This window comes from Trichoderma virens, assembly GCF_000170995.1.
Source record: "Trichoderma virens Gv29-8 chromosome Unknown TRIVIscaffold_86, whole genome shotgun sequence".
NCBI classification, from domain to species: Eukaryota; Fungi; Ascomycota; class Sordariomycetes; order Hypocreales; family Hypocreaceae; genus Trichoderma; species Trichoderma virens.
In genome coordinates this window covers 845,138-870,857 of record NW_014013663.1, presented here as the reverse complement: position 1 = coordinate 870,857, position 25,720 = coordinate 845,138, and the positions used below count along the sequence as shown (strand labels likewise).

General features: G+C 49.6%; 6 protein-coding genes across 6 annotated transcripts; 4 read left to right on the top strand and 2 right to left on the bottom strand.

The window, feature by feature from the left end:
* Positions 1 to 2,583: 2,583 nt before the first annotated feature.
* Positions 2,584 to 3,879, top strand: TRIVIDRAFT_216703 (uncharacterized protein; the record flags this gene model as incomplete). Its single annotated transcript, XM_014097255.1, has 1 exon — positions 2,584 to 3,879. One exon carries the CDS (start codon positions 2,594 to 2,596, stop codon positions 3,596 to 3,598), a length of 1,005 nt encoding a protein of 334 aa, XP_013952730.1.
* Positions 3,880 to 6,042: 2,163 nt separating this feature from the next.
* TRIVIDRAFT_47629 (uncharacterized protein) lies at positions 6,043 to 6,540 on the top strand (the record flags this gene model as incomplete). The annotated part of the gene is made up of 1 exon (XM_014097254.1): positions 6,043 to 6,540. A coding segment is annotated over one exon (498 nt), but the record flags the coding sequence as incomplete, so codon positions are not given.
* Positions 6,541 to 7,668: 1,128 nt separating this feature from the next.
* TRIVIDRAFT_225835 (uncharacterized protein) lies at positions 7,669 to 8,411 on the top strand (the record flags this gene model as incomplete). Its single annotated transcript, XM_014097253.1, has 3 exons — positions 7,669 to 7,765; positions 7,879 to 7,991; positions 8,052 to 8,411. 3 exons carry the CDS (start codon positions 7,669 to 7,671, stop codon positions 8,409 to 8,411), a joined length of 570 nt encoding a protein of 189 aa, XP_013952728.1.
* An 875-nt stretch (positions 8,412 to 9,286) lies between these two features.
* Positions 9,287 to 11,058, bottom strand: TRIVIDRAFT_225834 (uncharacterized protein; the record flags this gene model as incomplete). Its single annotated transcript, XM_014097252.1, has 3 exons — positions 9,287 to 10,465; positions 10,520 to 10,888; positions 10,942 to 11,058. The coding sequence occupies 3 exons, from the start codon at positions 11,056 to 11,058 to the stop codon at positions 9,287 to 9,289; spliced, it is 1,665 nt and encodes a 554-aa protein (XP_013952727.1).
* Positions 11,059 to 15,833: 4,775 nt separating this feature from the next.
* TRIVIDRAFT_194265 (uncharacterized protein) lies at positions 15,834 to 17,629 on the bottom strand (the record flags this gene model as incomplete). Its single annotated transcript, XM_014097251.1, has 2 exons — positions 15,834 to 17,155; positions 17,227 to 17,629. 2 exons carry the CDS (start codon positions 17,627 to 17,629, stop codon positions 15,834 to 15,836), a joined length of 1,725 nt encoding a protein of 574 aa, XP_013952726.1.
* Positions 17,630 to 18,337: 708 nt separating this feature from the next.
* TRIVIDRAFT_68534 (uncharacterized protein) lies at positions 18,338 to 22,331 on the top strand (the record flags this gene model as incomplete). Its single annotated transcript, XM_014097250.1, has 10 exons — positions 18,338 to 18,355; positions 18,764 to 19,050; positions 19,122 to 19,183; positions 19,270 to 19,492; positions 19,525 to 19,721; positions 20,027 to 20,207; positions 20,264 to 20,904; positions 21,016 to 21,250; positions 21,523 to 21,661; positions 21,957 to 22,331. 10 exons carry the CDS (start codon positions 18,338 to 18,340, stop codon positions 22,329 to 22,331), a joined length of 2,358 nt encoding a protein of 785 aa, XP_013952725.1.
* Between the last annotated feature and the right edge of the window lie 3,389 nt (positions 22,332 to 25,720).

The following is a 25,720-nucleotide window of genomic DNA, read 5'->3' as shown; positions in this document are numbered from 1 at the left end:
CTACATTAAGTCCCTGTGATGGCTATTCTACTTTCCATATAATTTTTAGTAGGCTAGGCTGTTGCAATGATTCCAGTCAATCCACCACTTCCGATAAGCCTCAGAGTAGAACTGACTGCTCTATATGAGCATTACGTCTCTTCTGTTAAAATACTATTGATTCCTCTTTACTCGAGCATCGACTTCATGGTAGAAGCCCGTATGAACAGTCTCTCCGGAAATGATGCGGAGCGCACCAACAAAGACTACGACCTACACGCTTAATCGAAGAATAGGGACATGCTTCCACCGTCGCAATGCCGTCACCCATACTCTCTACACACGAATTTGTTAAGAGGACTTTTAAAAGCTCGCGTCGAGGACGAGAAAACTGCCCGAGTAATCGGTACAGCGTTACAAAAAGCGGCTGATAAGTGTGGTGGATAATTGTCAGACACAACAAGGGTTGAGGCATGAACAAGTCACCTCGCATAAGCCTATGAGCTTCACCACTGAGAGGCTGCCAGGCTGGCACTCAGATTGATTCACTCGCGTATGCGCTATCGTGATCGGTAAAATCCTCCCTACCTGAGGCGCAAAATCATGCAGGTATTATTCTGTCGGTGAGATCTGATGTTTCGCCCGCAGTTCAGTTCCCCGCATCTAGGCATCGCCAGCCTGACAAGGGAGGTCCAGAGATTCTACGGATTAGCATCCGCAAAGGTCCATGGATAAGGCTGAGCAGTGTTACGTTATGCTGGTTTTTGGTTCATGATACACAGTAATAATGGCCGAGATTCTGGCACTATGCGGACATGGCCGATTGAGCTGATCTTGTGATTGTTTTACATAGATCTCGTCATTTATAGTGATCGGACACCGTAAATATCCCTGGAGCCAGGAAATTGGTTAAGGTGAGACAACCTGTCTCGGCCATGGACAGCATGGCATCTGCCTATGATTGACGCTAGTTGATGAGAGCGAAGGCGAAAACAAAAACACCGCAAAGAATCTGAGGCGACAACAAGACCACAACAAGGCGCCTTGCTGGTTTAGGAATAGATCTATTAATTTCTGGAGCATCTATGGAGAAAAGGCTGGTGGATTTGGGACACCAGTGCATACGAGTACTCGTACGAGAGCATCATTGGACGCCAGCTCTTGCAATAAGCGAATGGTATGGCTATGGACGGAATGCTTCTGAGACGCAGTACTTCTTGCTGTGATGCTTCTTTTGGAGGTATATACTATTAGTAGCCTTCTATTTGTATTACAGTCGCATTAATTGCAGCGCTCTGTGATGCAATATGAATTTCTTCCATCTCCTACGTTCACCCTTCGCGGTGGGTAGATGCAGACACGATATTTCTCCTTGCTATATGCCAAAAAAAATTGCATACAAGGCATCTACTGTACAACTAGACACCGCAATTCAGCAGAAAAAGAAAAGTCACATGCGATGTGAAAAATTAGATCAGGAACCCTAGTTATTCGTGTCGCAGAGCCTGATCTTCCTGGAAGCAAAAGGCCTGTGCGTGTTCCCCCCCTAAGCCGCACTCTTCCGCCAAGAGCATTGAATTGACCAAAAAGATACCTTGTTTAGGTGTAAAATCTCTTTTAATTTGGATGTGTTTGGACATGGAAAAGCTGTATACGTCAAGTCCAGTTCATGTAGTGGCATATCACCTGCTTGGGCAGCAGCATCGCTCAGCCGCAAAGATGGAAGGGAAGCAAAGCCTGATGTGGAGAGGAAGCCATCATGTGTACAAATTCTCTCTCCAAGCCAATGAAACATCAAGATACGTGCTCACCACTGGCGCCTCAATGCGACGTGAAAGATGCATGCGTCTCCTCTTGATATGCCAAGCCGGAAGGCATCCGCGACATGGACCACGCCAATCGAAAGATTCATTTAGTCTTACGGGGTGGTTCATCCAAAAGGAGCAGAAGTATTCCTAAATTAATACTTTTGTGCCGTAGCGTATACCATATTTGTACTTTGGCTGATGATGATATCGATTCGGAGGCATCTTTAATCAGCTCTACGGGCATTCCTCTGCCATGGGGTTACCACCCAGTAGTACGTATTACAAGTATTTAAGTATGTCCGATTGCAACTCTATAGGTAGTCTTTTTCTTCTCGTTTTCGTCTAAATAGGACAACACAATAGTGTGTGGGTCGATACCATTTTAGCTACTGTACTCCGTACTGTAGCAAAATGTCTTGTGTGCGTGCTCCAGGAAGATCTCTGAGATCCCAAGACACAATTCTCGGAACCCGCTTCGCTTCCGGAGCCATGGATGTACTTTCAATGATTTAAATCCGATCCGTTCAAGATTTTGGGCATGGCGTAGGATTTTTTTTGCATCGTCATCTCAGACATGAGATGCGGACAACGCTGATTGGTCCTCGACTACAGGCGTACGCCGCCTGTCGAGAAGGAGCCACTTGACAGCCGGCGTACGCCTGTTGTCGAGAATTGAATTTGATTCGAATGCTATTCGGGTTGTCTAAGATCTGAGACAAGCTGGAAAATTACTTTTGAAGGGGAGAACAGAAGATGGCATTCAGGACGGTCCTGCCTCGATCATCGAGATTCATTGACTCAATATTATGTTGTGGATTAAGAAGAAATCACAATTGACAGACTATTACCCCTTCAGTAGAATGCCTGGTATTCTGGATTCTTTTGCAGAGTATATCAATAAGAATCCGAATAAAAAGCGTATCTCTGCTGAAGAAAAATGGAAGATGGTAGGGTGGCTCCGTGACCCCAGCGTCAAGCCTTCGAGTCAGAAGGACTACAGCAGACGCAACTACGCTCAGAAGACGTACAGATGGGACGAAAATCGTCGACTCCTCTTCGCCGTGGCCAAGAATGGAAAGGAGAATGATAGGATAGTCATCACAGTGGAAGAGATCCTCCAAGTAGTGGAGGCAGTGCACATCACAGACCACGCAGGGTGGGATGCAACATGGAGCCGAGTCAGCAAAACATACAGCGGAATTGTTCGATCAGACGTTATCTGGCTCATCACGAGATGTGGTTTATGCAAGGTAGACCCTCGCAAGAAAGCAAGAGGAAATCATGAGGCTCAAGCCTCAGCGTCTGCCTCAGCGTCTGCCTCTGCCTCTGCCTCTACCTCTGCCTCTGCTCCCGCTCTGCCACCCCTGATAACACTTCCAGAAGCTGAACTCGGGTGCAATCGCAATGACGACGCCACGATACAGATTCAAACCCAACAGAATGTCTTTGAGGGCATCTCTATGGATGCCTATCTCGACGTCTATCTACCGGGCTTTCAAGATATGGCCCAGGATGGCACCCTAGATGCTTACCAGGATGGCACTATAGATGCTTACCTGGATGACAATCAAGACGAGTACCTGGATCTCTTTCCAGATGCCTTCCAGGATAGCTCTCTGGCTGTACAACAGGGTGGCTTTCCGTATACAGATCAGGGAGGAGTTCAGTCAAGCGAGTGGATGGGACAGGAAGGGGATATGGGCATCGATCCCTCCCTACTCACGGTCGACCCGTCACTCTATGCCAACTATTCGCCTGGCGAGCCCTCGGGCACCAACAACTACACTTACAACAACGAATCCGGTCAATAGATCGCGGAACACAACCCCACGGCCGCCACGATGCATAAACATGGGTGACACAAGGGTTAGAATGGTGCTGAGGAGGAGTTTAATGATATTTTCTGTGTCAAGGGCGGGGTTTTCAGCTCTCATGAGCTTCTGATGGGTCAATGCCCATCCAATTATTGCATGTATAGCTGCTTTGGCGTGGAATATAAGAAAACCCGTGGGCCTGTTTCCCTTTTTTTTCCAGGATGTTAGCTTAACTAGGATGTCAGATTGTTACTCAATTGGATTTTTTGTTTCATGGTATCCATCTGCTCTCCCGTGTTTTTCAACGATGATGGAGATTCTCCGCTCAAGACTGCAGCTAAAGTCGTTGGCAGTTCTCTTCCAGTGGATATGAGACACAGCCTTGAGAAATCACTGGCTCAGTAGTCCACAAAGTTTGGAGCCAGCTTAGCATGGTGTATGTTGTCATGCCACGAAGGAAGGAGGAATTCTCCATACTTATACCTAGTCCAGAGTCAAAAATTGGAAACTGGTGAAGCAAGGGCCAGGGCCCTAAGGGTGGCAGTCTGGTGACCACAGTCAGGGGGTAGCGGTGTTTGTGATCAACTCGATGACAGGCGTACGCGCGTAGACGATAAAATCGACAGCGGTATGTCAGCCTCCCCGAATCTTCATTGGACGGAAGAGAAGATAATTGGAATGTAGCAAACCATCAGAGCAGCAAACAAGCAGGGGAAAGCCTGCCAAGCTTGTCTGAAGGTTACCAAGAGCGGATGGCGAACAAGAAGTTCAATGACATCCTTCTGGAGGAAAGGGGGGGATTTTATATCCCTCTCCTCCCAGGATTCACCCCCTTGAACCATGTCATCCAGGGGTGGACGCAAAGCTTCGGCCATGACACGTATCATGCTGCAGCTCAGAATATCTATTGGTGACTCTTGGAATAGTTACACAGAAGCTTGGCCGTGTGTAACTTGATATCTTACGAGAACGTGTCGTTTTCAGCCTATAAGGGTGGGTAGCCAACCACACCTTTGCGGATTTTATGGGAATGAAGCCCAGACAAGGCAGTGTGCGGACAGGTTCCGGAGACACAAGCTTGCTGTTTTGGGGGGCATCTGTCACGCTCTTCTAAGGTATCAGAGGCTGAGGGATTTGACTTGGTCCACGTCCAGATTTGTCATTGAAGATTGAATTACATCATGGAGGGCTGAGAAAGAATGCAAAATTACTCATTACGTCGTATCAATGTAATATAACCCCTGACAGTCGGTTGATTGATGATGAGATGTTGTGGCTTTCCTTTGGTTTCTATTGGTCGAGATATATCGGAGGTACCTCCAGCCATGCAGAATCCTTGGCACAGCTTGTCTCTATTCAAGACTAAAAAACGCCTACAGTATTGCCGTTTTTGCCACTACCCAGTCCAGAGATGGTCAAAATTGTGCCATGACCCGTTGTTGTCTGGTTCTGTCGTAGAATGGAATTCGATATCAATGTCAGTTTCCTTTATGGTAGTAACAATGCATTGACTGATTCAAACCCTAGCTTGTTGTCAAAGATAGTGAGCCGTAACGGGTGGAGACTCGAAATGACTATCTGATTGATCAGTACTGTCTTCCTAGTAGTCTGGTTGTTAGTCTTAGCAAACTCTATTTCGGGACAAGTACTCCGTATAGCCTTGGTAGCCTGGTTTACAAAGATAATTTATAACAAGCTTGGAAACTTCTAAAGAGACAGGGTAGTAAAAAGAAATTGGGAAATTGCAGAGAGCTGAAATACGAAACGGTTCTACATTAGCTGTGATGTTTCTTGAGAATCACGTGTGGCCACACGTGATCCCCTGCGGCAAGCCGTAGCTACCCCAGCTGCCCGTTTGTATAGGAAGACGAGGTCTCCTGTTGTGTTTTTCCTCCTGCTGGATAGCTTCGTTAAAGGAGACATATAGACCTATTTCACAATGTTGAATCTCGAAATTCACTTTATGGCCGCTGACTAAGCGAATAACGCGAAAGATACTCCGAAGGAACTAGCACCTGACTCCTATGATCTGGCATCTCTGTCCAACCTCGGCTTTGATAACTCGCCAGATGCAACAATCATGTCTCCCCATCTCATTACTATTGAGGCGGATGGAGACACGGTAATAACTCTTCCATCTATGAGATTTTCAGACGCAGATGCTGTGTCAGACGTGGGAGCTGTTGCCGACGAAGAATCCGTAGTGGATGATGAGGAAGCTTGGGCAGACGTTGAAATCATCACAGATTTGGAAACTATCGCGAATGAGGAAGTTAATACAACAACTGAAGATTCTATCCGCGCTGCAAAGAGGTTGAAGTTATCAAACGACGATAATGCAGGTAAGGACCAGTAGCCGGCTCGCTGTGGACAGTAACATGAAACACTAAACTTCAGTAGAGGTAGAGACAGGTGCTACCGAAGTTGCGAAAGAAGAAATATTCCATTTCCAAGTTTCCATGAGGCATCTGGTTTCAGCATCTCCCCGTGCAAAGGCTGTGCTGCAAGGTCCCTTTAAGGAATCCACTCCGCATGAGTCGGATGGCCTTCTTCATTGGGAGCTTGAACCTCTATTTGACCCTATAGCTTTCGAGATAGTGATGCGTATCATTCACGCACAAAATGACAATCTTCCCGAGGAAGTAACAATTGATTTGTTGGCGAACATTGCCGCTATTGTCGACGACTTGCAATGCCGCAGATCAGTTAGAATCTTTGCCTCATGGTGGGCTAGAAAGTTGGCAATCCAGCCACCATCAGAGATAAACATAGATTTGGCACGAAGCATTTTGATAAGCTCAGTGTTTGGACTACAAGAACTGTTTGAAAGCTCAACTCTACAAGCGGTACTTGGCTCCAATGGTATTATGCCAATTTTTGAGCTGCCCATTTCGTCTGATACCTTAGGTGAGAATATTGCGACTGTAGATTGCAAATGAAAGCTAACCTAGATGCAAGACGCTATAGAGGATAAGCGAAAGAATTTGTTGAAAAGGAGATTGAGAAGACTGCACACAATTGCCGAAAAGTATAATAAATCCGAGCTTTGTCTTACCTGTAGAGCAGGAAGTCTCGGCTTAATGCATGTCAATATGCATGCGAATGATCTCCCAATGACATCCTCGTCAGAGCTGGTCGGCATATCTCTAAGGGAACTTGAGGAGAAGGTCAAAAGTTTCGTCTATCCGCCAGTCGATTACAGAAAATTATGTAAAACTACACACAAGCAATCCCAGGAACATCCCTCCTTGAAGGAGGACATAGACCACTTTCTGAAACACTTCTATTCGAACATGGGAAAACTAAAGCTTCGCTGAAAATGTTGTTGGGACTTGCGTTCAGTGATCAATGCTGGATATGCAATAGAGCTAGCAATGACAAGTGAAAGAAGGTTCGGCGCTGGAACTAAGAAGGCTAGTGGTTGGAAACTCATGTTCTGAAGAATAGCAATCATAATTTCTCGTTTGATGCAGTGAGAAAGAAATTCTCTCGCATACCTTTGTACTCAACAAGTGGCTTAGTGAAAAGTAAATGGGATCCAATACTACTAGGTAGTTTCTTCTATGGCAGCAATGGTGTGTTACATTTAGGAGCTTGTTGTTAACGAGGTGGACCGGAAACGAGTGGAGATTTGAATGGTTGATCACTAAAATATTAGACAGGGATTATCTTACCGTTTAGTACGCTAAATCGAGAACAGTTGAAGACTACCTACATACCTAAGTTGCATGGCTTCGAAAATAGCTTTCCAACTTTCACCATCGGCAAATGCCTTTGAAAAGGCACAGTCACGATTAGAAACATGAAAATTGCTCTCGTAACAGGCAAAATGACTGTGGAGAAGCAAAGAGAATGACTAATCAACTCAAAGAGAGAAAAAAAATCTACTTGCAAACGGACCAACATCTGAAACACAACTCTACCAAAGCCAACAACTTGGCTTGTTTTTTTTTTTTTCTTCTCCTTTTTACTTTTCGTCAAAGATTAATTTCTGGCAAGTTGTCAAAGACCACCTTCTGGAAAACCATCAAAGAGCGCGTTCTGGCAAGCCATCAAATGCAGTAATCATGGCTGCTCACCGCATCGATATCGATCCAGATGGAGACACGTTAATCATTCTTCCAACTGTTCAGGTCACAGCCGAGAAATCTAGTGATGCAGCCAGTGAGTCTACTAGAGTTCCAAAAAACCCGGATGGCGTCATTACCGGAAGCCTCAGAAGATGTAACATTACTCCCAGCCTTCAATTTCATAGCTAAACATACTGACCTCATCAGGGCGAGAGATGAACGGAACCGACGCTCCCGAGAGCACTGCGATAATCGAAGAAATTTTCTACTTCAAAGTCTCAATGAAGCACCTCACCATGGCATCACCTCGTGCAAAAATGGTACTTCAGGGAAGCTTTAGCGAGGCGAAGCCGCAAGAATCGGATGGACTTCGTCACTAGGAGTTTGAGCCCATATTCGATCCATACACCTTTGAGATTGTCCTAGCCATGATTCACGCGAAAACCGAGAAACTCCCAACGGATATATCAATTGCCATGCTTTCAAACATTGCCGTCGTTGCCGATGATTTGAATTGTAGCTCCGCAGTTCAGTCTTTCGCTACGCAGTGGATTGACAGAATGACCCTACTGGAGCCGCACACAATTGACATCAGATTGGCTCAGTTGTTGTTAATAAGTTCGGTCTTCAAGTCAGATAATTTGTTCATCAAAGCGACATACAAAGCGGTATTGCTCTCTCCTGATGAAATGCCGTCTTTTGGACTTCCCATTTGGCCCGCAGTCTTACGTGAGCGCTAAGTATGGATTGCAATACATATGGTCAGCAGCTAACAGTAGATTGTCACCAGGAGCAATCGAAAATAAACGGGCTCATTTGTTGAGAGAATACATGAAACACATGTATTTAGCAGGAAGAGAGCCGGAAAATGCAGCAATTTGTGGAACATGCAGAGCGCAGAATATCGGCTTTCTCATTTACAACTTGCATCTGCACAATCTCCCAGCATCAGAATCTTCAGAAGAATGGGCTGAGATTTCATGCCAGTCACTTTTGCTAAAAATGAGAGGCTTCAAATATTCACCACACCCTACGTGTGGAAGCAATGGAGATCTGCCGCATTCTTCATTCAAGAAGCAGATCGAGAATGCTGGGAAGCTGTTCACAGCAAAAAGTACGGCATTGGATCTTTCTCAGATCTGAGTTATCCCATACGATAACTAGGTCTCAAGGATTTATACGTGAAATTGCATCGCGAGGAAAAAGGACTCATGTGGGGTTTAGCTAGAGACATGGTAGTCTAATCAATCGAGTTCATTTGTGTTTGCCATGCTAAAGCTAACTTAAGAGAGCCAACTAGTTGCGAAGCTCTCATTTCCATGTTCGTGATGTCCACATCTGTGATTTACTTTAATTAACTAGCGTGTACCCGGGCGATAAATCCAGCATTTGACCTGCACATAGTCTTCAGGCGTTAGATAGCCATTCTCAAAGCAGTCCATCTCTAGGAGTCGACAAAGAAGAAATAAAATTCGTAAATATAAGTCTAAGCTAAGAAAGATAAATCTACTTCATGTCCTATACCATGATTAATACAGACGAGGTACCAAAACGGAATACTCCATGCTCTGGCCTCATATTTAGAGACACTGTTGTCCATGTTTTCGCAAGTTCTTTAAAACCACGATTTCGGTGCCAACCACAATGTTCTGTTATTCAACGTTGGGTCGGAAATAATGACTGAGGAATTGATGTTGAGATTAACAGTGGTCGGGACCTTTCCATAGCGAGGGAATGTGAATCCCAGCGGCCCAGAATCAGGCTTTCCGTACTTTGCGAATCCAGCAATGGCATGCTGTATGATGGTGGCAACCTGAGGATCCACACCTGCATCTCCATCGTAGAATGTATATACGAGATCACTTCCATGGAGGGCCGGAGGGGCCGAAAACTCATAAGCATACACGTCTGTACCATCTTTGACAGTAGCCTGAAGCAGGGTTTGTTGACCTGTGGCAAAATACATCTCACTCGCCATCAAGATGTTGCGTTCAACACCACTTGTATAGGGGTGAGAGCCATCGTAAACAGCCGGATAGAGGGTGTTCATAACGTAGTCGAGGTCCTTCTCACCAATAAGCGGGTAAAGACCCTTGAGCATCTCTGCAAATAACGTCTCATTGTCGGTCGTCCGAGGATCGGTGAAGATTGTACCCTCATAAGCCGTGTGAGAGGACAATAGCGGAATGCCCTTGGCGTATGAGCCCTCAACCAACATTTTGGCAGGTGGAGCAGGAATGTAGATGCCGTCAACGGAGGGGTAAAAGGCAAAATGAAACCATGGCTCAGCTCCAATCTGTTGGATATTGGCAGCGATGAGGGTGCTCGAAGGCAGCTTTCTAGCTTCCTCCAAGCAAGTGACGTTGAGGATTGAAAGAAACTTCTGAAAGCCGGCTTCTTGCTGCGCAGGGTCAACCGAGACGGTCAGCGGGATAGACTGTACAATCGCCCTTTTGAATGGAACGGGTTGTTTTTGTTTGCCGCCATGAGAAAGGAGGTGGAACAAGATGGATCCTGCGCCGGCTGACTCGCCCATGACTGTGACGTTATCGGGATCTCCGCCAAACTTGGCAATGTTCTGCTGTACCCATTGCAGAGCAAGACGCTGATCGTACAGGCCTGCGTTGGCTGTGCCGTCTTTCTGCAGAGTAGGTCCCGCAAGAAAGCCAAATGAGCCGACGCGGTAGTTCATGGCAACCCAAACAATGCCATCGCTTCCATCCGCCTGGGAAGCAGCGATTATGCGATTGGGGGTGCCGAACGATTCCTTTGTTCCAGTTACCCATCCGCCTCCCTGTCTACCTTGTCAGTCGGCCATTGAAAAAGATGCAATATCGGAGTTACTGACATAAATCCACACTATAACTGGGGCCTTTTTACCCTTGGATTTCTTTTCAAAGACAGCCTTAGGGACAACGACGTCTAGAACCAAACAATCTTCCGTAGTTCGCTTATCTATGATGATAGGAGTGTTGTTTGCAATATAATCAGCCTCAGTGAAGTTGTACGACTCCAGCTGGTTCGTTGCCCACGCCGTTGCAAACTGCACAGCATTGATTGTCCAGTTGGGAGACATTTGAGGGCAGATTTTGCCAACGCTGCCATCTTGGATGGCCTTTTTGACGCCTCTAGGCGGAATAGGAGCCCTCCAGCGTAAATCTCCTACTGGTGGCTCCGCATAGGGGATATTAGTGAAATTGTAGGATCGAATTGTTTCCTGGGGACTTGATTAGCTTGAGCAGTGATTGGATATATATAAAAGTGACGGACATTGTACGAGATGGCGCGATGAACTTGATAACCCAGATCAACGGTTGGCATAGACGGCTTGTTGGCACTAGCCGCCAACGCGAGCGTAGAAAGCAGGAGAATATCGGCTGTGCGCATTTTGAGACGTCTAGTGAATTTGATGCTGATGAGAAGTGTTTGGACATGTTAAAAGTAATTTACATTGTCTTTATATATTCAAAGACTTGCGTCGTCTTGATGAAGCAGTTCATAGTCGCCGAATGTGATGACAGGAAATTTCCTATAACGGCAATACATGGCCAATGGCATTCCCAAGTTTGGAGCAGGATATTTCCAAATCGGGCAATACACGTTCAGGGGCACGTCGAACCATGGCATGGGTAAATCTACAACCGGCAGTCGAGCACGGAACAATCGAGACAAGCATATCGAAGACTAATTGACTAACTAGGAGCCAAGTTTCACTATTTTCCGGGCCTCGGTTATCATTGGGGCTTGATTAGCGTGACAGCTGTAGCTGATCTTCGGTATGTCATTATTAAACTCATTACAGGTAGGACAGTCGTTCTACTGCGTTCTATTGACGTGGCGTACAAGGATGAAGCAATTTAGGTCTGAAATAGTCCGGGACCAGGCCATTTCAAGTAAAATAAGAGTTCGTCGGTGTATATGATGCTCTGGCTGCATTAGTTAGATCAGAACCCCAGACGGTATCGGCATTTTAGTAGAGCCCGATAATTCAGCCTGTTGTATAATAGCAATGAGGGGAATGTCATTGCTAAATGGGAGGCTTGACAAGATCATGTCTTCTAGAAAGGCGTGATGTATAGGGCTTCGTCATCATGATGACGCCTCTACTATCTTGCTCTGGTTGGCACATTTTTCAGCAACCGTTCTCACAACTATACTATTATTAAGCTTCGCAATGTAGAAAAGGGGTAAAGGTTAAACCTCTTTTATACATTGATACGTCATGAGCAGCAATGGAGGGGTGATAATGTCCCTCATTGTTTAATATTCAGCCACACGCCTCCTAGCTTCACTGGGATACCAACAACCACGTGTCAGGCAACTCGGAATAAAGCGAAGAGTGATGAAACCAAAGAGTTGAACAGCTAACTAGTTACGCTCCCGCAGCTAGGTATGCAACAAAGCTTGTACTCATCTCTGAACCCGGCCAGCAGAGAGGGATAGCCTCCTCTTTGAATCGTTTTGTTCAAGCCACAAAGACTAGCCGAAGCTTAGAAACTTTCTTTCAACAATTCAGCACCTAGGCCCCTGATACGTTGGATGTCCATGTCTTCCTGTGCTGTAATGGTAAATGTCTATCATCTCCCAATCTTGCTGATTTGAAACAGTAATCACAAATCCAGCCAAGCCAAACGCTATCCGCGAATCAGGTACCGCCAAGAAACAACATCCCACAGAGTAACACTGCTTTTCAACTCAAATCCTCCATCAACGAGACATCTCCAATGAGAAACGAGCCCGTCCAGCATCGTAGACGCAGCAATAAAGGCAACGCACCCAACATCACCACAACATCAGCCACCATCCAATAAACACTCCACCAGCATCATCGCCGTCACACAGCCCGTCTATCGACCCAACCATCATCTCCCCTCGGCTACATACATCCCCCCCATCAAACAAATCACCGATGCAATACCATTCCGATGCATCTACCCGGACACAAACATGCGCCTGTGTCATCCCCCCCATTCCCGCCATGGCCATCCAATCATTCACCTCGGAAGCGAAGCCAAAGTACACAAAAGCCCACCATAGCAGTAAAACCCACAGTGAGAGGGAAAACAAGTAGACCGACTTGAGCCCACGGGCTAGTTGGTGCGGACAGCAGAGTGCATCACTGGCGTCATGTAACAGGATTAACACGCACATTGAGCATCGACAGGCTCAAGAGGTGCATGCATACGAGGGTGTCTTGATGTTGATAGCAGCTGTCACGGCCCTCTTTTCTGACTCATACACGGAATGGCAACCCGATTCCCCGTTGCAGGAAGGTTCAGCATGGTTGAATGCTCTTACAAGATACGTGTGCGTCGCTACGTTGGTGTTTGACGCCCAGCTTACCTGTAGTCAGTCTAACGTGCTGTCTGGGAGCATGCATCACTACCCTCTTTTATTGACTATGAGAAATAGCACCACATCACTCCACTTCTTTACAAAAGGGAAAAAAAGAAGAAGAAGAAGAAGAAGAAGAAGAAGAAGAAGAAGAAGAAGAAAGTCTAGAAACATAGAATGGTATAGTCAAAACAACCACCAGTGTAAAGTAGAGAGCCCAACGAAAATGTCACCGCCACGTGGCTAGCCTCCAAAGGCAGCTCCCGTCCAACATGAATTAGCAAATCATCAACCAGCGGCTTCATTCCAGTACCCGTTGAAGAAGAAGAAGAAGAAGACTAAATAACAGAAAACCAGAAAAAAAGATCCTTCTCGGGAGATGACATGGCCGTAAAAGAAAAAAGCGAGTATACATGCAGTAGACGAAACAGCGCTTCGGCGGCCGCCCGATCCCGATGCCGTGCGACTGGCTCGCTAAAGCGTGGATGTTGTATCTGCATCGACATGGATATACACGTCCTCTTTTGGCTTCTGGATGAGCGGATGTTGCATTGTGCGGAGCGTACATGTAAACACCGGGCCTGTACAATTCCCAAATTTAAAAAAAAAAAAAAAAAAAAGAACAAGGATAAGGTAGCAGCAACATCCAGATACAGATGCAGAGACAGATATAGAAACCACGGCACGTTTCATCAGGGCGACAAAACAACCACCCTCTACCCTCTATGTCTATTCACCAACGCCGAAAAATCCCCATCAAAACAATCCCTTGCATCTCATCAAAAAAATCCTTACCAAGTACTACTCGTACTCTCTGTATCTGCACAGAGCCCACTTCCAACTGGGCACAAAGCGGAACCCCCCTCCCACGGCCTCGGATACGAAACTCTACGGAATAGAATCCCAGCTGGAGCTCTTGGGCGCGAGTTTGCCACTTGGGTACAGCAAAAGTCGCCATCCTCATACTATTGATTAAATATGGAGCAATAGCAACAACACAAATATAGTAAACAAACTTGTCAAGACCTACATAGTATTACATCTCACCCATGTACACATCTCCATCTACCTACCTTTTAGGAAAATACAACGCCAGCTTCACATCGATCCCCATATAAAAAAAAATTGCAACATGCTCGTTTTCCCCGCAAAGATGACTCTCACCGTCCTATCCACTCCTCGCATTGTCATAAACACCTATAACATGTTGGGCCACATAGACAGATAGTACATACATGCGTACTCATACATACACATACCCATACATAACATACATATTCTCTTACTTACATACCGCATCGCCATCCAAATCCTCCCCCCAGCCCACAGACCCGTACATTGGATCCCGCCCACGCACGTAAGCAGCGCAAAACCGCAAAAGAATCCACCGCCCATCCTCCGTCCATCCGCGTTCCACCTTCAATAACCGGGCAAAGCAAAAAGGGCATCGATACGATATTTCCCATCAAAGGAAAGATACAACCAAGATGATAAAGTAACCTCTGATCCAAGTAGATGGATGAGTACCTTAGGTAGTAGCCAATGTAGACAACCCTCTTCAAAAAAGCCCTCATCTTGAAGCTTCTTCTCTCCCCCTTCATACAACGTCTCCAAAACCGTCTCCAACCTGCCTATGCTGTCACCCGAGTGCTACCACAGAAACACACTCCACGATACAATCCCCATGCTAATTTTCCCATGCCATGCTACTCTACCGCGCAAAGAACCCCAAAATGCAACAGCTCCCACGAACCCCAAACTCTCGCGTCATACCCACCACCCACTACCACACGTCAATGTAGCATCGCGCACGTCACAATCAAGAGCACTGGCACTGCAAAAGCAAGACAAGACGGATTGACAGAAAATCTCTCTGTTTCGATTTACTTTGTTTTGTACATGAAGAAAAACCTAATCGCTCGCTATTCCAATGCATCTCCTCTTTTTTTTCCTGCTTCTGCTGCCCCTCCCCCTCCTCCATCATTAGGCCTCTCTCTCTTTTCTGGCCCTTCCATTCGCACAAATTCAATGACATCTTGTTGATGCATCATTCCTACTCTTTTCGCTTCCTAGTGGTCGTCCAATCCAGCAGCCCGGCTAATCAGAGCTGGTCTGACGTACGGCGCAGTGACATATGACTAACTAAAGAGATGCTGTCCCGAAACCGGGAAAGCTGCAAAGGAAAAAAAAAAATAACTCCAAGGGTGCTATGCATGTCCCATTTCCCCGCCCCAGAATTGGGGGCGTGTGTGTGGTTGTTGTAGTTTTTTAGTGTAAGTGTAGCGCAGTGTATATGGCAGGTGTGCGTGTCGTGTCGTTTCGTGTCTAAGAAGAGAAATAACAAAAAATTATGCACGCTTTTTTTTCCCAAATCATGATCAAACGCCGACCCCGCTTATCTACAGGTGGGTGTGTGGTCTATGTAACATGATGAAGAGAGCATGTAGAGAAAACAAGGGTGGCTCCATGCGGTTTTCCTCGCTCGCCGGTCCAGGTGTTGTTGTCGCTGCTGGACAAAAGAGTTGGTTGGCAGAGGGAAAAGCTGCGAGACATGAAGCATCTCGTGGTGGTGTGTGTATAGTGTCGGAAGGAGTGACTAGAGTCGGGTATCATTTCGTTCAAATTAAGTAATAAGGCGTTAAGCAAAAAAGTAGTTCGCGTGAGACAATATTCATGGTTGTTTGCCGGCGCTGCATGTTCTATGGTGGTTGGTCGTCAAGTCGTGGGTCAATCAATATAGCAAAGTCGTTCTGTTGGAAATTGCGGTGAGATCCAAGCAGATGGTGTAAAAAAAGATTGAAAAAAAAATGTTGAAAAAAAAAGGTGAATCAAAGTCGTAGCTTTTCGGCAAGGTTCTTCCAAAATCGCGGCGTCTTCTCCTCGCTTCGGGCTCGCACCATGTAGGCATCCCGCTGCATGGGCCCGACAATGTCTTCGTCACCACGGCCTGGGAACTTGCCCTCGGCATCCAGGGCCTCCAGCATCTGCGGGACGGCGCTGGGCAAACAGCCCCTCCTGCCCCGCCACTGCATGGCCGCGTAAATGTCGTCGTGGTGGCTCTGGCTCTGGCTCTTGCGGGACGGATAGGCGCTCTCGGATCGGCCTCGTCCGCGGCCTCGGCTGCGGCTGCGAGACATGACTGAGGCCGTGGTCATTGGCTGGGTGCGGCGCACAATGTCTGTGTAGTGGCCCTTCCACTTGCGCTCAATCTCGGCCCATTTGGCCTCCGTCATGCCGTACGTCTTGCTCGTCTGGCCGTAGTGCTCGCCGGTGCGGACCAGGTGCTTGGTGTAAGCGACCCGTGCGGCGTCCCAATCGTCGCAGAACTTGGTGACGGATTCGGCCGTGAGCTCGTCCACACCATAGGGCATGGGCGAGATGGTGAAGTTGGCGTGGCCCAGGCGGTCGGACCACTCGTCCTGGTCCTGCAGAATCGACGGCGGCAGCGGCAGCGGAAGCTCCGTCATGACCGAGACGTGGCGGAGAGACGACATGGACGGCTTGGAGCCGACAGACTGCCGAGGAGTCGGGACAACGCGAGGCGAGTGGACCTCCGTGACGGCAGGCGACGGCGCGATGCTGGGCGACTGGAGGGGAGAAGGCTGCGGAGGCTTCCCAAGCGGGTCAGTCATGAGCGGAGGCAGTAAGGGGGTCGTGGCCATGGCCCTGTCGCGCTCGATGCCTGACCGCTCCTCGCGGCTGAACTCGCCCGAGTGCATGTCCAGGCTGTCGGTGCTCTCGTACGTCTCGTAGTATGGCATGGCCGGCGGGGGCATGGGCGAGTCGTCCAGCAGCACGGGGAATTGGCGGGTAGGGGATGACATGGAGGACGATCGGCTGGATGCGGCTCCAGACAAGACGTTTTCCAGGCTCCGCTCGGTGGTGGGCGAGGTCATGAGGCCCGTGATGCTGTTTGCCTTTCGCTGAGACTTCCAGCGCGCGATGCTGGGAAAGCGGCTGCCGAGTCGAGAGGTGATGGCAGTAAACGTCGACTCGCCGCTCATGATGCCCTTCTTCTTGGGGTACTGGGAGTCGCCAGAGAAGTCGCTATCACTGAGAAAGCCGAGATCGTAGTCAATGTCGAGCTCGCCCGCCATTTCGCCGTGCAGGAGCTCCTGAGAGGTGTTGTGGTGTTCGCATGCTTGGTCGCCTACATCATCGTGAAAAACACATTGGTCAGCCATGGAAGCCACCGGGATAGAAGCAAAAAGCACCACTTACATAGACAGTACATGCCAAGGTTGTCGCTCAAGTCGTCGTCGTCGGATTCCTCCTCTTCCTCCATCTCTTCCTCTCGCTCCAGCGGCTCCTCCTGGACATCGGGCAGCTGGCGGATGCTGGACTTTGAGGCCGCGGCATGCTGGGCCACGGGCGAGGCAGGCCCCTCCTGCGGGGGAACCTGCGGCAGCTCGAGAGAAGATGTTGAGCTGGAATAGCGCAGAGGAACGCCTCGGTTGGAGAAGGTGGGCGTCAGGGGCGAGGCAACGTCCGACGAGGACGAATTCGTGGTGTAGTAGACGTATGAGAGGTCACATGCTTCGAGGGAAACGCCCTCGTCCATGGTGGTGCTCTTGCGATCCTGGACCAACTGCGGCAGCAGCAGATCTCTAATCTGGGGCGACATGCCTCCCTCCCACAGCGGCGAGGTCGAGGTCGGAGTCGATTGTCGGAGTTGCTGGTCGGTGTTTTGTTTATCGCAGCAGCGTGTCAGACGGGTAAGATGGGGTAGGTAATCAAGGTGTTGAGGACAAAGGCTGGGCGAAGTGCTTTGTTTGTAAGCCGGCGTTGCGCGAGTACAGTAACGGGCGTCAAGTCAAGTCGAGTCGAGTCGAGGCAAGCGAAGGTCTGTCGACGGCGAGAAGAAAGAAACACAGCAATCAATGGCTCTATTGCGATCGATCCGGTCTATATCTTTGGGTGTCGGAGGGAATAGAGAGAACGAGGAGCGCGGGCTTACAGACAGGAAGCGGGAACGACGACGTAAAAAAAGAGTCACGGATTGGAAAAGACGAAGTGGAGCCGACGATTTTGCCTGTGTGGTGTGGCAGCAAGGCTAAAAGGTGCTCCGGACGTGTGGTAGCAGCACTGCGCTACAGCGATTGTACAGCAGCCCAGCAGCCTAGAGGCCCAGAGGCCCAGCGGCCCAGAGGGAGGGCCTTCCCCCCCCCCCCCCACCAGCAGGGATTCGGCATCAGAATTGAAGCTACAAAAGATACAAAGGATAGTACAAAGTGACAAAGCTACCTCCACAAAGGAGAACAAGGGCCATGGGTTAGGCGACATTAGCGTGGGTGGGTAGCACTTTGGACTGACTGGGATTGAGTCGGATCAAATGGATTGGGTCCCAACGGTACGTACCCAAACAGCCCCGTATGGGGTCTGCGTCTGCCCTCGTCGTGCTACGTATGGACGAGTACTATGTACACCGGTACCGCCAGTGGCTCTGCTGATGGATCAGTGTCTGGTTTTTTTCTAATGTTAGGTTCCAGTTTCTTTCTTTTGGCTTCCAGCACCAGTACCAGCACCAGCACCAGCACCAGCGGGTCAGGCTGGCTGCTCAGGCGCTAGAAGCAGTGGCGTGTCTGCGCTTTTGCCTGCGCCCGAGGAGACCAGGGCCTTTGCAAACAATGGGCTGGGCTGTACAGCGCAGTAGTATTACTGGGCTCTGCTCTCTGCTGTCTGTGCTTTGAGAGGGGGGTGCTCGGACTTTGACAGACAACATAGGTAGACAGACACGCCTATAACACCCGATATACAGTTACAGTACACGATCAACTGCCGTGCTGGAATCAACACCAGCCTCCTCTTCTTCCTCTTCTTCTCCTTCTTCTCCCTCCAAGGTATATTAGTACTAGTAGCATCTGCACATGCCATCAATGCCATGTCCGCCGCGCTGCTACCGGCGGTCTGCGCATGTACCACGGACCCGGAAGCACTGCCAGCGAAGCCGTGGCGGGGCTGTACCGGATACCCCATCGCCATGTTTCGCACAGGCGGGCCGGCCATGCCCTGCCAGTCAAGTCAGCCAGCCATTTGCATTGTCAGGTCAGTCAGCGGGCTAGTGGGCGGCGAAGAAGAGAAAAATTCGCTGGGTACTACTGCTAGTATTGAGGTAGAGGCGAGCATGGGATGCATAGCTCCATGCAATCAGCGGCGCAGTTTAGGGACATGGAAGTTAGTAAGCAGCGGTTGACGGCGAGAGAACAGCGAGAGCGGCAAAAAAAAAAAAAAAAAGTGAGGGCGCTACTACGTAGAAGCCGAGAGACGCACGAGACCCTCGGCCAGCTGCTAAGAAAAGAAACATTCGCTCCGGAGCGCTGAAGATGATCGGCCTTAAGCGCCCACCTCCAGACTCAGACAATGGCAAGACGAGAGCAGAAGTCACCAGGCGCCCGACGGTGGCGTGTTTTGTTTGCTGTTTGTTGATGTGTTTGCTGTCCGGCGTATGCGCGCGCGTGTGTGGGCGATATGCTCAGATGTATACGGAGTACGTACATGCACATGTATTCACATGTACAGCCCGTCGATATGCCCGCAGCCAGCCGCAGCTCGGTACAGCACCACAACCACAGCAGCAGCCTCCGGGGCGTTTAGTGACATGTGCAGCGCGCTGAAGCCACCGGCCTCTAGCGAGCAGCTGTCTGCACTCGGCTGGTGCTATGTGCTCTATCCCAAGCTCCGTACAGGCCGCCACCATCCAGATGAGGCATCCGTCAGTCAGTTCTACCTACATACATAGTAGCTGTCATCAGCTCGGCTGCTCAGTATAAGCTACCTCGATGTGAATTGATCCTGTTTGATTGCAAGCGTCAACCGAATTCAATTGATCGCTTTGAACCCCCAGCATCCGTCTACGTCACCCTCCAGCGGTGCTGTATAGGTCATTCGTTGAATCATACTAAGCCATGCGTGATGCCCTTCTTCTTCCCCTCACCTGCCCGCCATTCATCCATCACCGCTCTTCCTCGTCATCCCACTGCATCCACCAGGACTGATCAGAACAGCAACCAAAATCCAACAGAAATCAGTCGGGGAACATGCCGTCCACGTGTTGCCGCGCTCACATTGGGCGCCTGGAATCCCGGTGTGATGAGCTCTGCTTTGTGGCCTCTGGATGCAGCTGCAGCTGCAGCTTCTCAAGCACGCATGCAGCCCGTCCAGCCGCCTCTCGTCTCCCCGCCCGCTTCTCATACCCGGTCATGGTGATGGAATAGGCGCCTTTTTTTTTTTTGCTTTTGCTCTACTCCCAACTCGTCAGCGAGATCCAGATTTCCCATCTGCGCCAGCGGTTCTCTGCGCTTTGCGGTGGCTGCCAACCCCCCGTCTGGCCCCAATCGACCCCCCCTTCGGCCGGCCTCGCTCACGACCGTTTCCCTCCCCAATTCTCCTCTTTCTGCCCCTCCGAGGCTGGGGCGCCAGCAAAGCACCGCCAGAATCACCAAAAAGGTCACAGACAAGTCAGCGGCAAGAGGGTCGATCTGGGGGCGATTGGGAAGCGAGACGCCAGCACTGACACCAGCATCATCAGACAGAACCCGGCAAAAGAGACAAGTGACCATGCTGAGGTGGGCTTAGGCTTGGGCTGGCACAGAATTCAAAGTCCTACACGTGAGGGCCAAAAATGGTCAGAGGGCCATTCTGACGTGGTGCGAATGCAACGAGAAAGCGTTTTGCTGGCGATCCCTGCCGCTGCCAGTCCCTTTCGGCGAGGCATCGCATCACGGCTCGCCTTTGGCCCAATCGAACCAGCCACACCGTTCACTGCCGGCCACTCGATTCTGTTCTTCTCTTGTGATTTGCTCAAAATTCTCGCCGTCTCATCTACCAGTACAAGTACAACCAACTATTGCTACAGCGCTTGCAAAGTACATCTACCCGCCTGCAAGTGCTCGGATGCAAGTACATACAGTACGGTAGAGCAAGGCATGCATCGCTCACATTGATCAATGTCACACACATGGCGCCAACCTCGCAAACCAAAAGAGTACTGATGTACGAGTACATACCTAGTACTGTACGCTGCGACCCATCGCCCACCGCCTTGTGGAAAAGCAAATAGTATGGACCAGGAGGTGGTCATGGCGACGGCTGCGGCCGAGTCAAGCAAAGCAGTCATCCACAGCAAGCAGAATCTTGAGCCCCGGGCAAATCGGGGGGGGGATTTCGGGGACAGCAGCGGGAGGCTCCTCCGCCTCGCCTCGAACTCTGGGCGCTGGGGCCAAACAAGTGGCAAGGACATAGCCTGGTTATAACATGGGCCCAGCCTGTGCCGGCATCGCTCGCTCTTCAGGTGACAACAACGACGCCAGGCTTCCCACATGCGGGCTTACCTGTACGAGCATATTACCCTATCGTCTCGATCTCGTACATGATGCTCTCCAACAGCATCAACGTGGTTTCTCCAGAGCGCAAAGGGCGGCGGCGGTGACATCCAAAGGACCCGTACCAAGGCTGCCAGGTAGCCATCAAGCTTCTTGTTCCAGCATTAGCACAAACAACATCTCTGTGTGTTCGCAGCCCTATGCCGAATCAAGACCTAGCGTCACGCTCTGGATGCGAAAGGCCTCTTACCCGGATGCACCTTTGCCAGACCGGTGTGTTTTGCAAGTACTACGAGTACTACGAGTACAAGTACTGTATCCCGCCATTTGGTACGGTACTTTGACCCCCTGGTTAGCTTGAGAAGAAGGATAGAAAAAGCAAAGAGCTTGAAAAGAAGGAATCAAAGAGCGGGTTTGCAAGGGTCTTTGAGCTGGATCCGCCGCCCAGTGCCAACGCAATCGGGCCCTCTGTCCTAGGCCCAATCCTTAGACTCTGGCATCCAAGCAAAATCGGAAGACTCGAAACAGGGGAGGGTGGGAAGTGAGGGGCTCACAAACTGATCACGGCTCAACCCGAGCAGGGCTCCGTGGTGGTTGGAAAGTTTTTTTTTTCTTTTTCTTTCCTAATAGTTTTGCCTCGCTTGTCTTGGGGGCTCAAGTTTGGCAACTTCTTCAGCCTCCTTTATTCCCAACCCTGCTCTTGCCGGCTGCGCCGACTTATTTTTTCTTCGCCTCCCCTATGCACAGCTGTTTCAGATCAGCCTAGGGTCGGCAGTTCATCTGGCGGCTTCCCAAGGGCTGGACCAGACAAAGACGATGCTATTCCCTTCCGCGGCCAACGTTGCATTTTCCCAGAGCCAGAAAAAGGAGACGCGACAGGAATCATGTCATTGTCGGACGAGTACTCGATATGCCCGCACTGCTAGTTTTCAGCCCCTTGAATACACAGCAGCCAACGCATTTGAGCGGGAGATGTCGCCGTCTCCCAACATGGTGCCTCAATGACTGACAGGACTGAGGGCCGTTGACAATGCACGAAATCCAATGCTCCGCCTGCACACGCGTATTCTGTGCAGGGCATCTTGTCTTTTCTGTCTGACATCTCATTACTGATATCCCACCTGAACTCTATATCAAATCCCATCCCGTAGCGTCCCAGACCTTGCCTTGTCCCTATTGTACTCGTATGCTCCAGCCAGAGATAGTTAGTCAGCGCATCCCCGGCACTGGCAACAGAGGCCATCTCTGGAGTGCCAATCCTTGCATCTTTGGGGGCTTGGCTGCCAACGGCCTGCTTGCCAGGTTCATTCATTCTTCCTAGACCCGACCACACTGGCGGGTTCAGAGGTGGTATGGATGGCACAATTGTATCACCTTGGCACGCTATTCGAGAGGCTTGGATGAATTGAAGCCACTCGGGGGATTGCATTTATCCTTTGGGCGATTGCAGATGCTGTTGGCAAGGCCCTTGTTCGTTTTTCTAAAATTTAAATTGCATTGTTTCTGTTTTGGTTGCAGAATTGATGCGTGTCGTGTTACTACATGTACCTACCTACGAGTACGAGTATGTGCACGACCTCATCAACCTTGTACACCGGCTGCACGAAGCATCAAGGTTTCCAATCGGCGATATTGCTTTGCTTGTGCGAGTCCAGGTGTCAAGTACATGTAACTACATAGTACGCCTCCAACTCGGCCGGATTCGGCCACCACTGCGAACAACGATATACTGATACACCGATTCTCGCCACCGCAAAGCCCGGGTAACACTTCACATGCTTTGAGCAAATATCCAGCTTATCTCGTTGCACAGCCTACCCGCGAGGGGGATTCCCCAGGTTTAAGCGCCATCGCGTCCCCCCAAACGCTTGCACAGCGTCTAGTGCTCGCATTTCTCGTACATATAGCACACGACTCAACTCATGATGGACCCAAAAGGGGAATCTGGACCAAAAAACGTCAGTTGAACAAGCGATACGCCTCTCTGTCATCGGGCTCCACTGAGGCGGTTGACTTGGGGTCCTTTCAAACGTGTTTAGCGCCCTCGAGACCAGAGATTGTGGTTGTTTAGCCCTCGGAGCCACGTTTTTGGCAGTCTCCACGCAACGCGGCTTAAACTAAACCAGGAATTTGTATCTTTTTGCGGTTTGCCTTTGCAGTTGGGCTTGGATCTTGTTGTTAGTGCCTGGAGGTTAGTTTACTTTGTTCAAACGACTACAGCCACAATGAGAAGTCAGTTCCGGGGGGAAGCATGAGCGGCTTCTTCAATCCGTTTAACCGCTTGTTAAATTCTTAGTTTCTTTCTTGCATGTGTAGGGTAATGAAGTAGTCTGGACTTTTTGATAACGCCTCTGTAGTGGGCGGAGTTTGACATGTAGCGTTGATGGGGATTTGCTCGGATAGATGGGGGGACTTCTGGCAAGTCTACGGAGTAGAATCCACACCTTTTGCCTGCGGTAAGAGGACACTACGAGTGACTTTGCATCTTGCAATGTTAGTAATCATCACAGTGGCGTGGACTCGTTCAGAGGTCAGTCTAGATCTTGGATGGACTTGGTGCCTGGCGTGTTGTTGGAGACCAAGTCGACGAGTTGTGCGTGGACAACCGATTGGTCGTCTATACGGCTCCTTGTTCTGTTTGGGTTCCATTGAGTGCTGGAACGGGTTTAACTTGCTACATGTATGGCGTTCCACATTCTGCAGACATCGTCTGAAGATGCAAGCCGACGGTCTCCGAGTTGTGATTGAGAGGTGACAGGTGCTTTTTGCCCACACGTCCCATCTGTACTTGTCCTGTATGCTTATCTGCCGAGGACGAACGGGGGGGGATTCTGCTCATCCGAGATGAAAAGCTGCAGCTCTAGCCGAAGCACATGCCGGCTCTTGTCCTACCCTCCATCTTGGCAAGGGCTGTGTGCCCTCTGCATTTGTCGGTACCACTGGTTGGCCATTCTTGCCTCAACACCCAAGGGAGCGAAAGTGCTGTGTCATTCCGGTCCGAGCCGTCATGCTGTGGTTTCTCTCTCTAGCCGTGTAACAACCCCCTCCAAAACGAAGCAATACTTGTCCTCTTGAGAGACGTGTACTTGGCAGCATGTCTGTCTACACGCAGAAAAAAATAGAGTGTGGGAGCACCAATCACACAAATACGTTCGTTGGAGGGATTCCCTTGCCAGACCAAGTGCGGCATGAAATCAAATCTGTCGTGCAAAAAAGCCCACGATACCAAATGGGTAAGTGGAGGTGCGGGCAGGGCTGCCATGTGGTTGGCCAATCCAGCCCGACGGCACCACACAAAAAGACGCTGCACCCCTGCAGTTTCTCGCGATCAGATGGGAAAGGCCCTGTGCCTGGCAGTAGTCGAACTCTTTTTTTTTGTCTTGTTTAATCGGGGGTGCTAGGAACGTGTTGCCGGCGAAAGAGTTCGTTAGCCATACGATTTAAGGAAGCCTCTTTTTTGGGGACTATACGAGGATCCCCTGGCCCCGGGTCAATTGGGTCCGTGGGGATGAAGTTCTTTGAAGCGATTTCACCGAGGGGGGTGACATTGCTTGCAACTACTGGATTTTTCTTGAACACGTTTTCTACGGCTTTTGCTTCAGAAACTTGCCAGACTAGAGCACGATTCAATAACACGGAATGCCGTGCGGCCGCCGGTCATCGGAAGCATCGGGGAGTACCGTAACAGAATGAGTGTCTGTGGGACGAAAAAAACAAAAGAGGGAAGAATGGGCAACACAAAGTCCTGCAGTGACCCCATGTACATGTAATGTGATATCGAGACGCTTCGTGCAGCGGCAGACCTGGTTCGAGGCTTATCGACGGGCCTTGACACATGAAAAGATGGGCAGACGAATAGGAGGATCACAGAAGATGAAAAACTCTGCAATATAATGGCCGTTGATTGGCGATGCAAGATCCAGACGTTCCGGCAATGGGAAGGGGGGGGGGTTTCTATTTCCGCATGGATAAAATCCTTTCGAGTTTGTCTGCCCAAACTCCACTTTGAAGCCTGTTTTAGAGCAACATGTATAGATACTGTGCTCGCTCGTACCAAAGGTCGCACGACAGCAGCAGCAGCTGTGGCTTCGGGCAGCTCTTGGGAAGCTACTGCTGCACTGGAGCAAGGATCTTTGATCGTTGATGGTGGAGGCGTGAAGGGAACATGTCCAGGCATGTGCCAGTCATGCAAGGCGCACCGGCCGTCATTTCAGCTGGCCAATTGGCATCTCGGCGAGTGAAGCTGGTTCCTGGGGGGCGTCGTTCAGCTCCGAGCATACCGTGGGCGATGTTCCATGAGGATGGATTTGAGAATGATCTGTCAGTCAGACGAAACTAGCAGCAGCAGCAATTATACGCCTCAAACAAGCTCGTATCAAGCAAAAAGCAAGCTC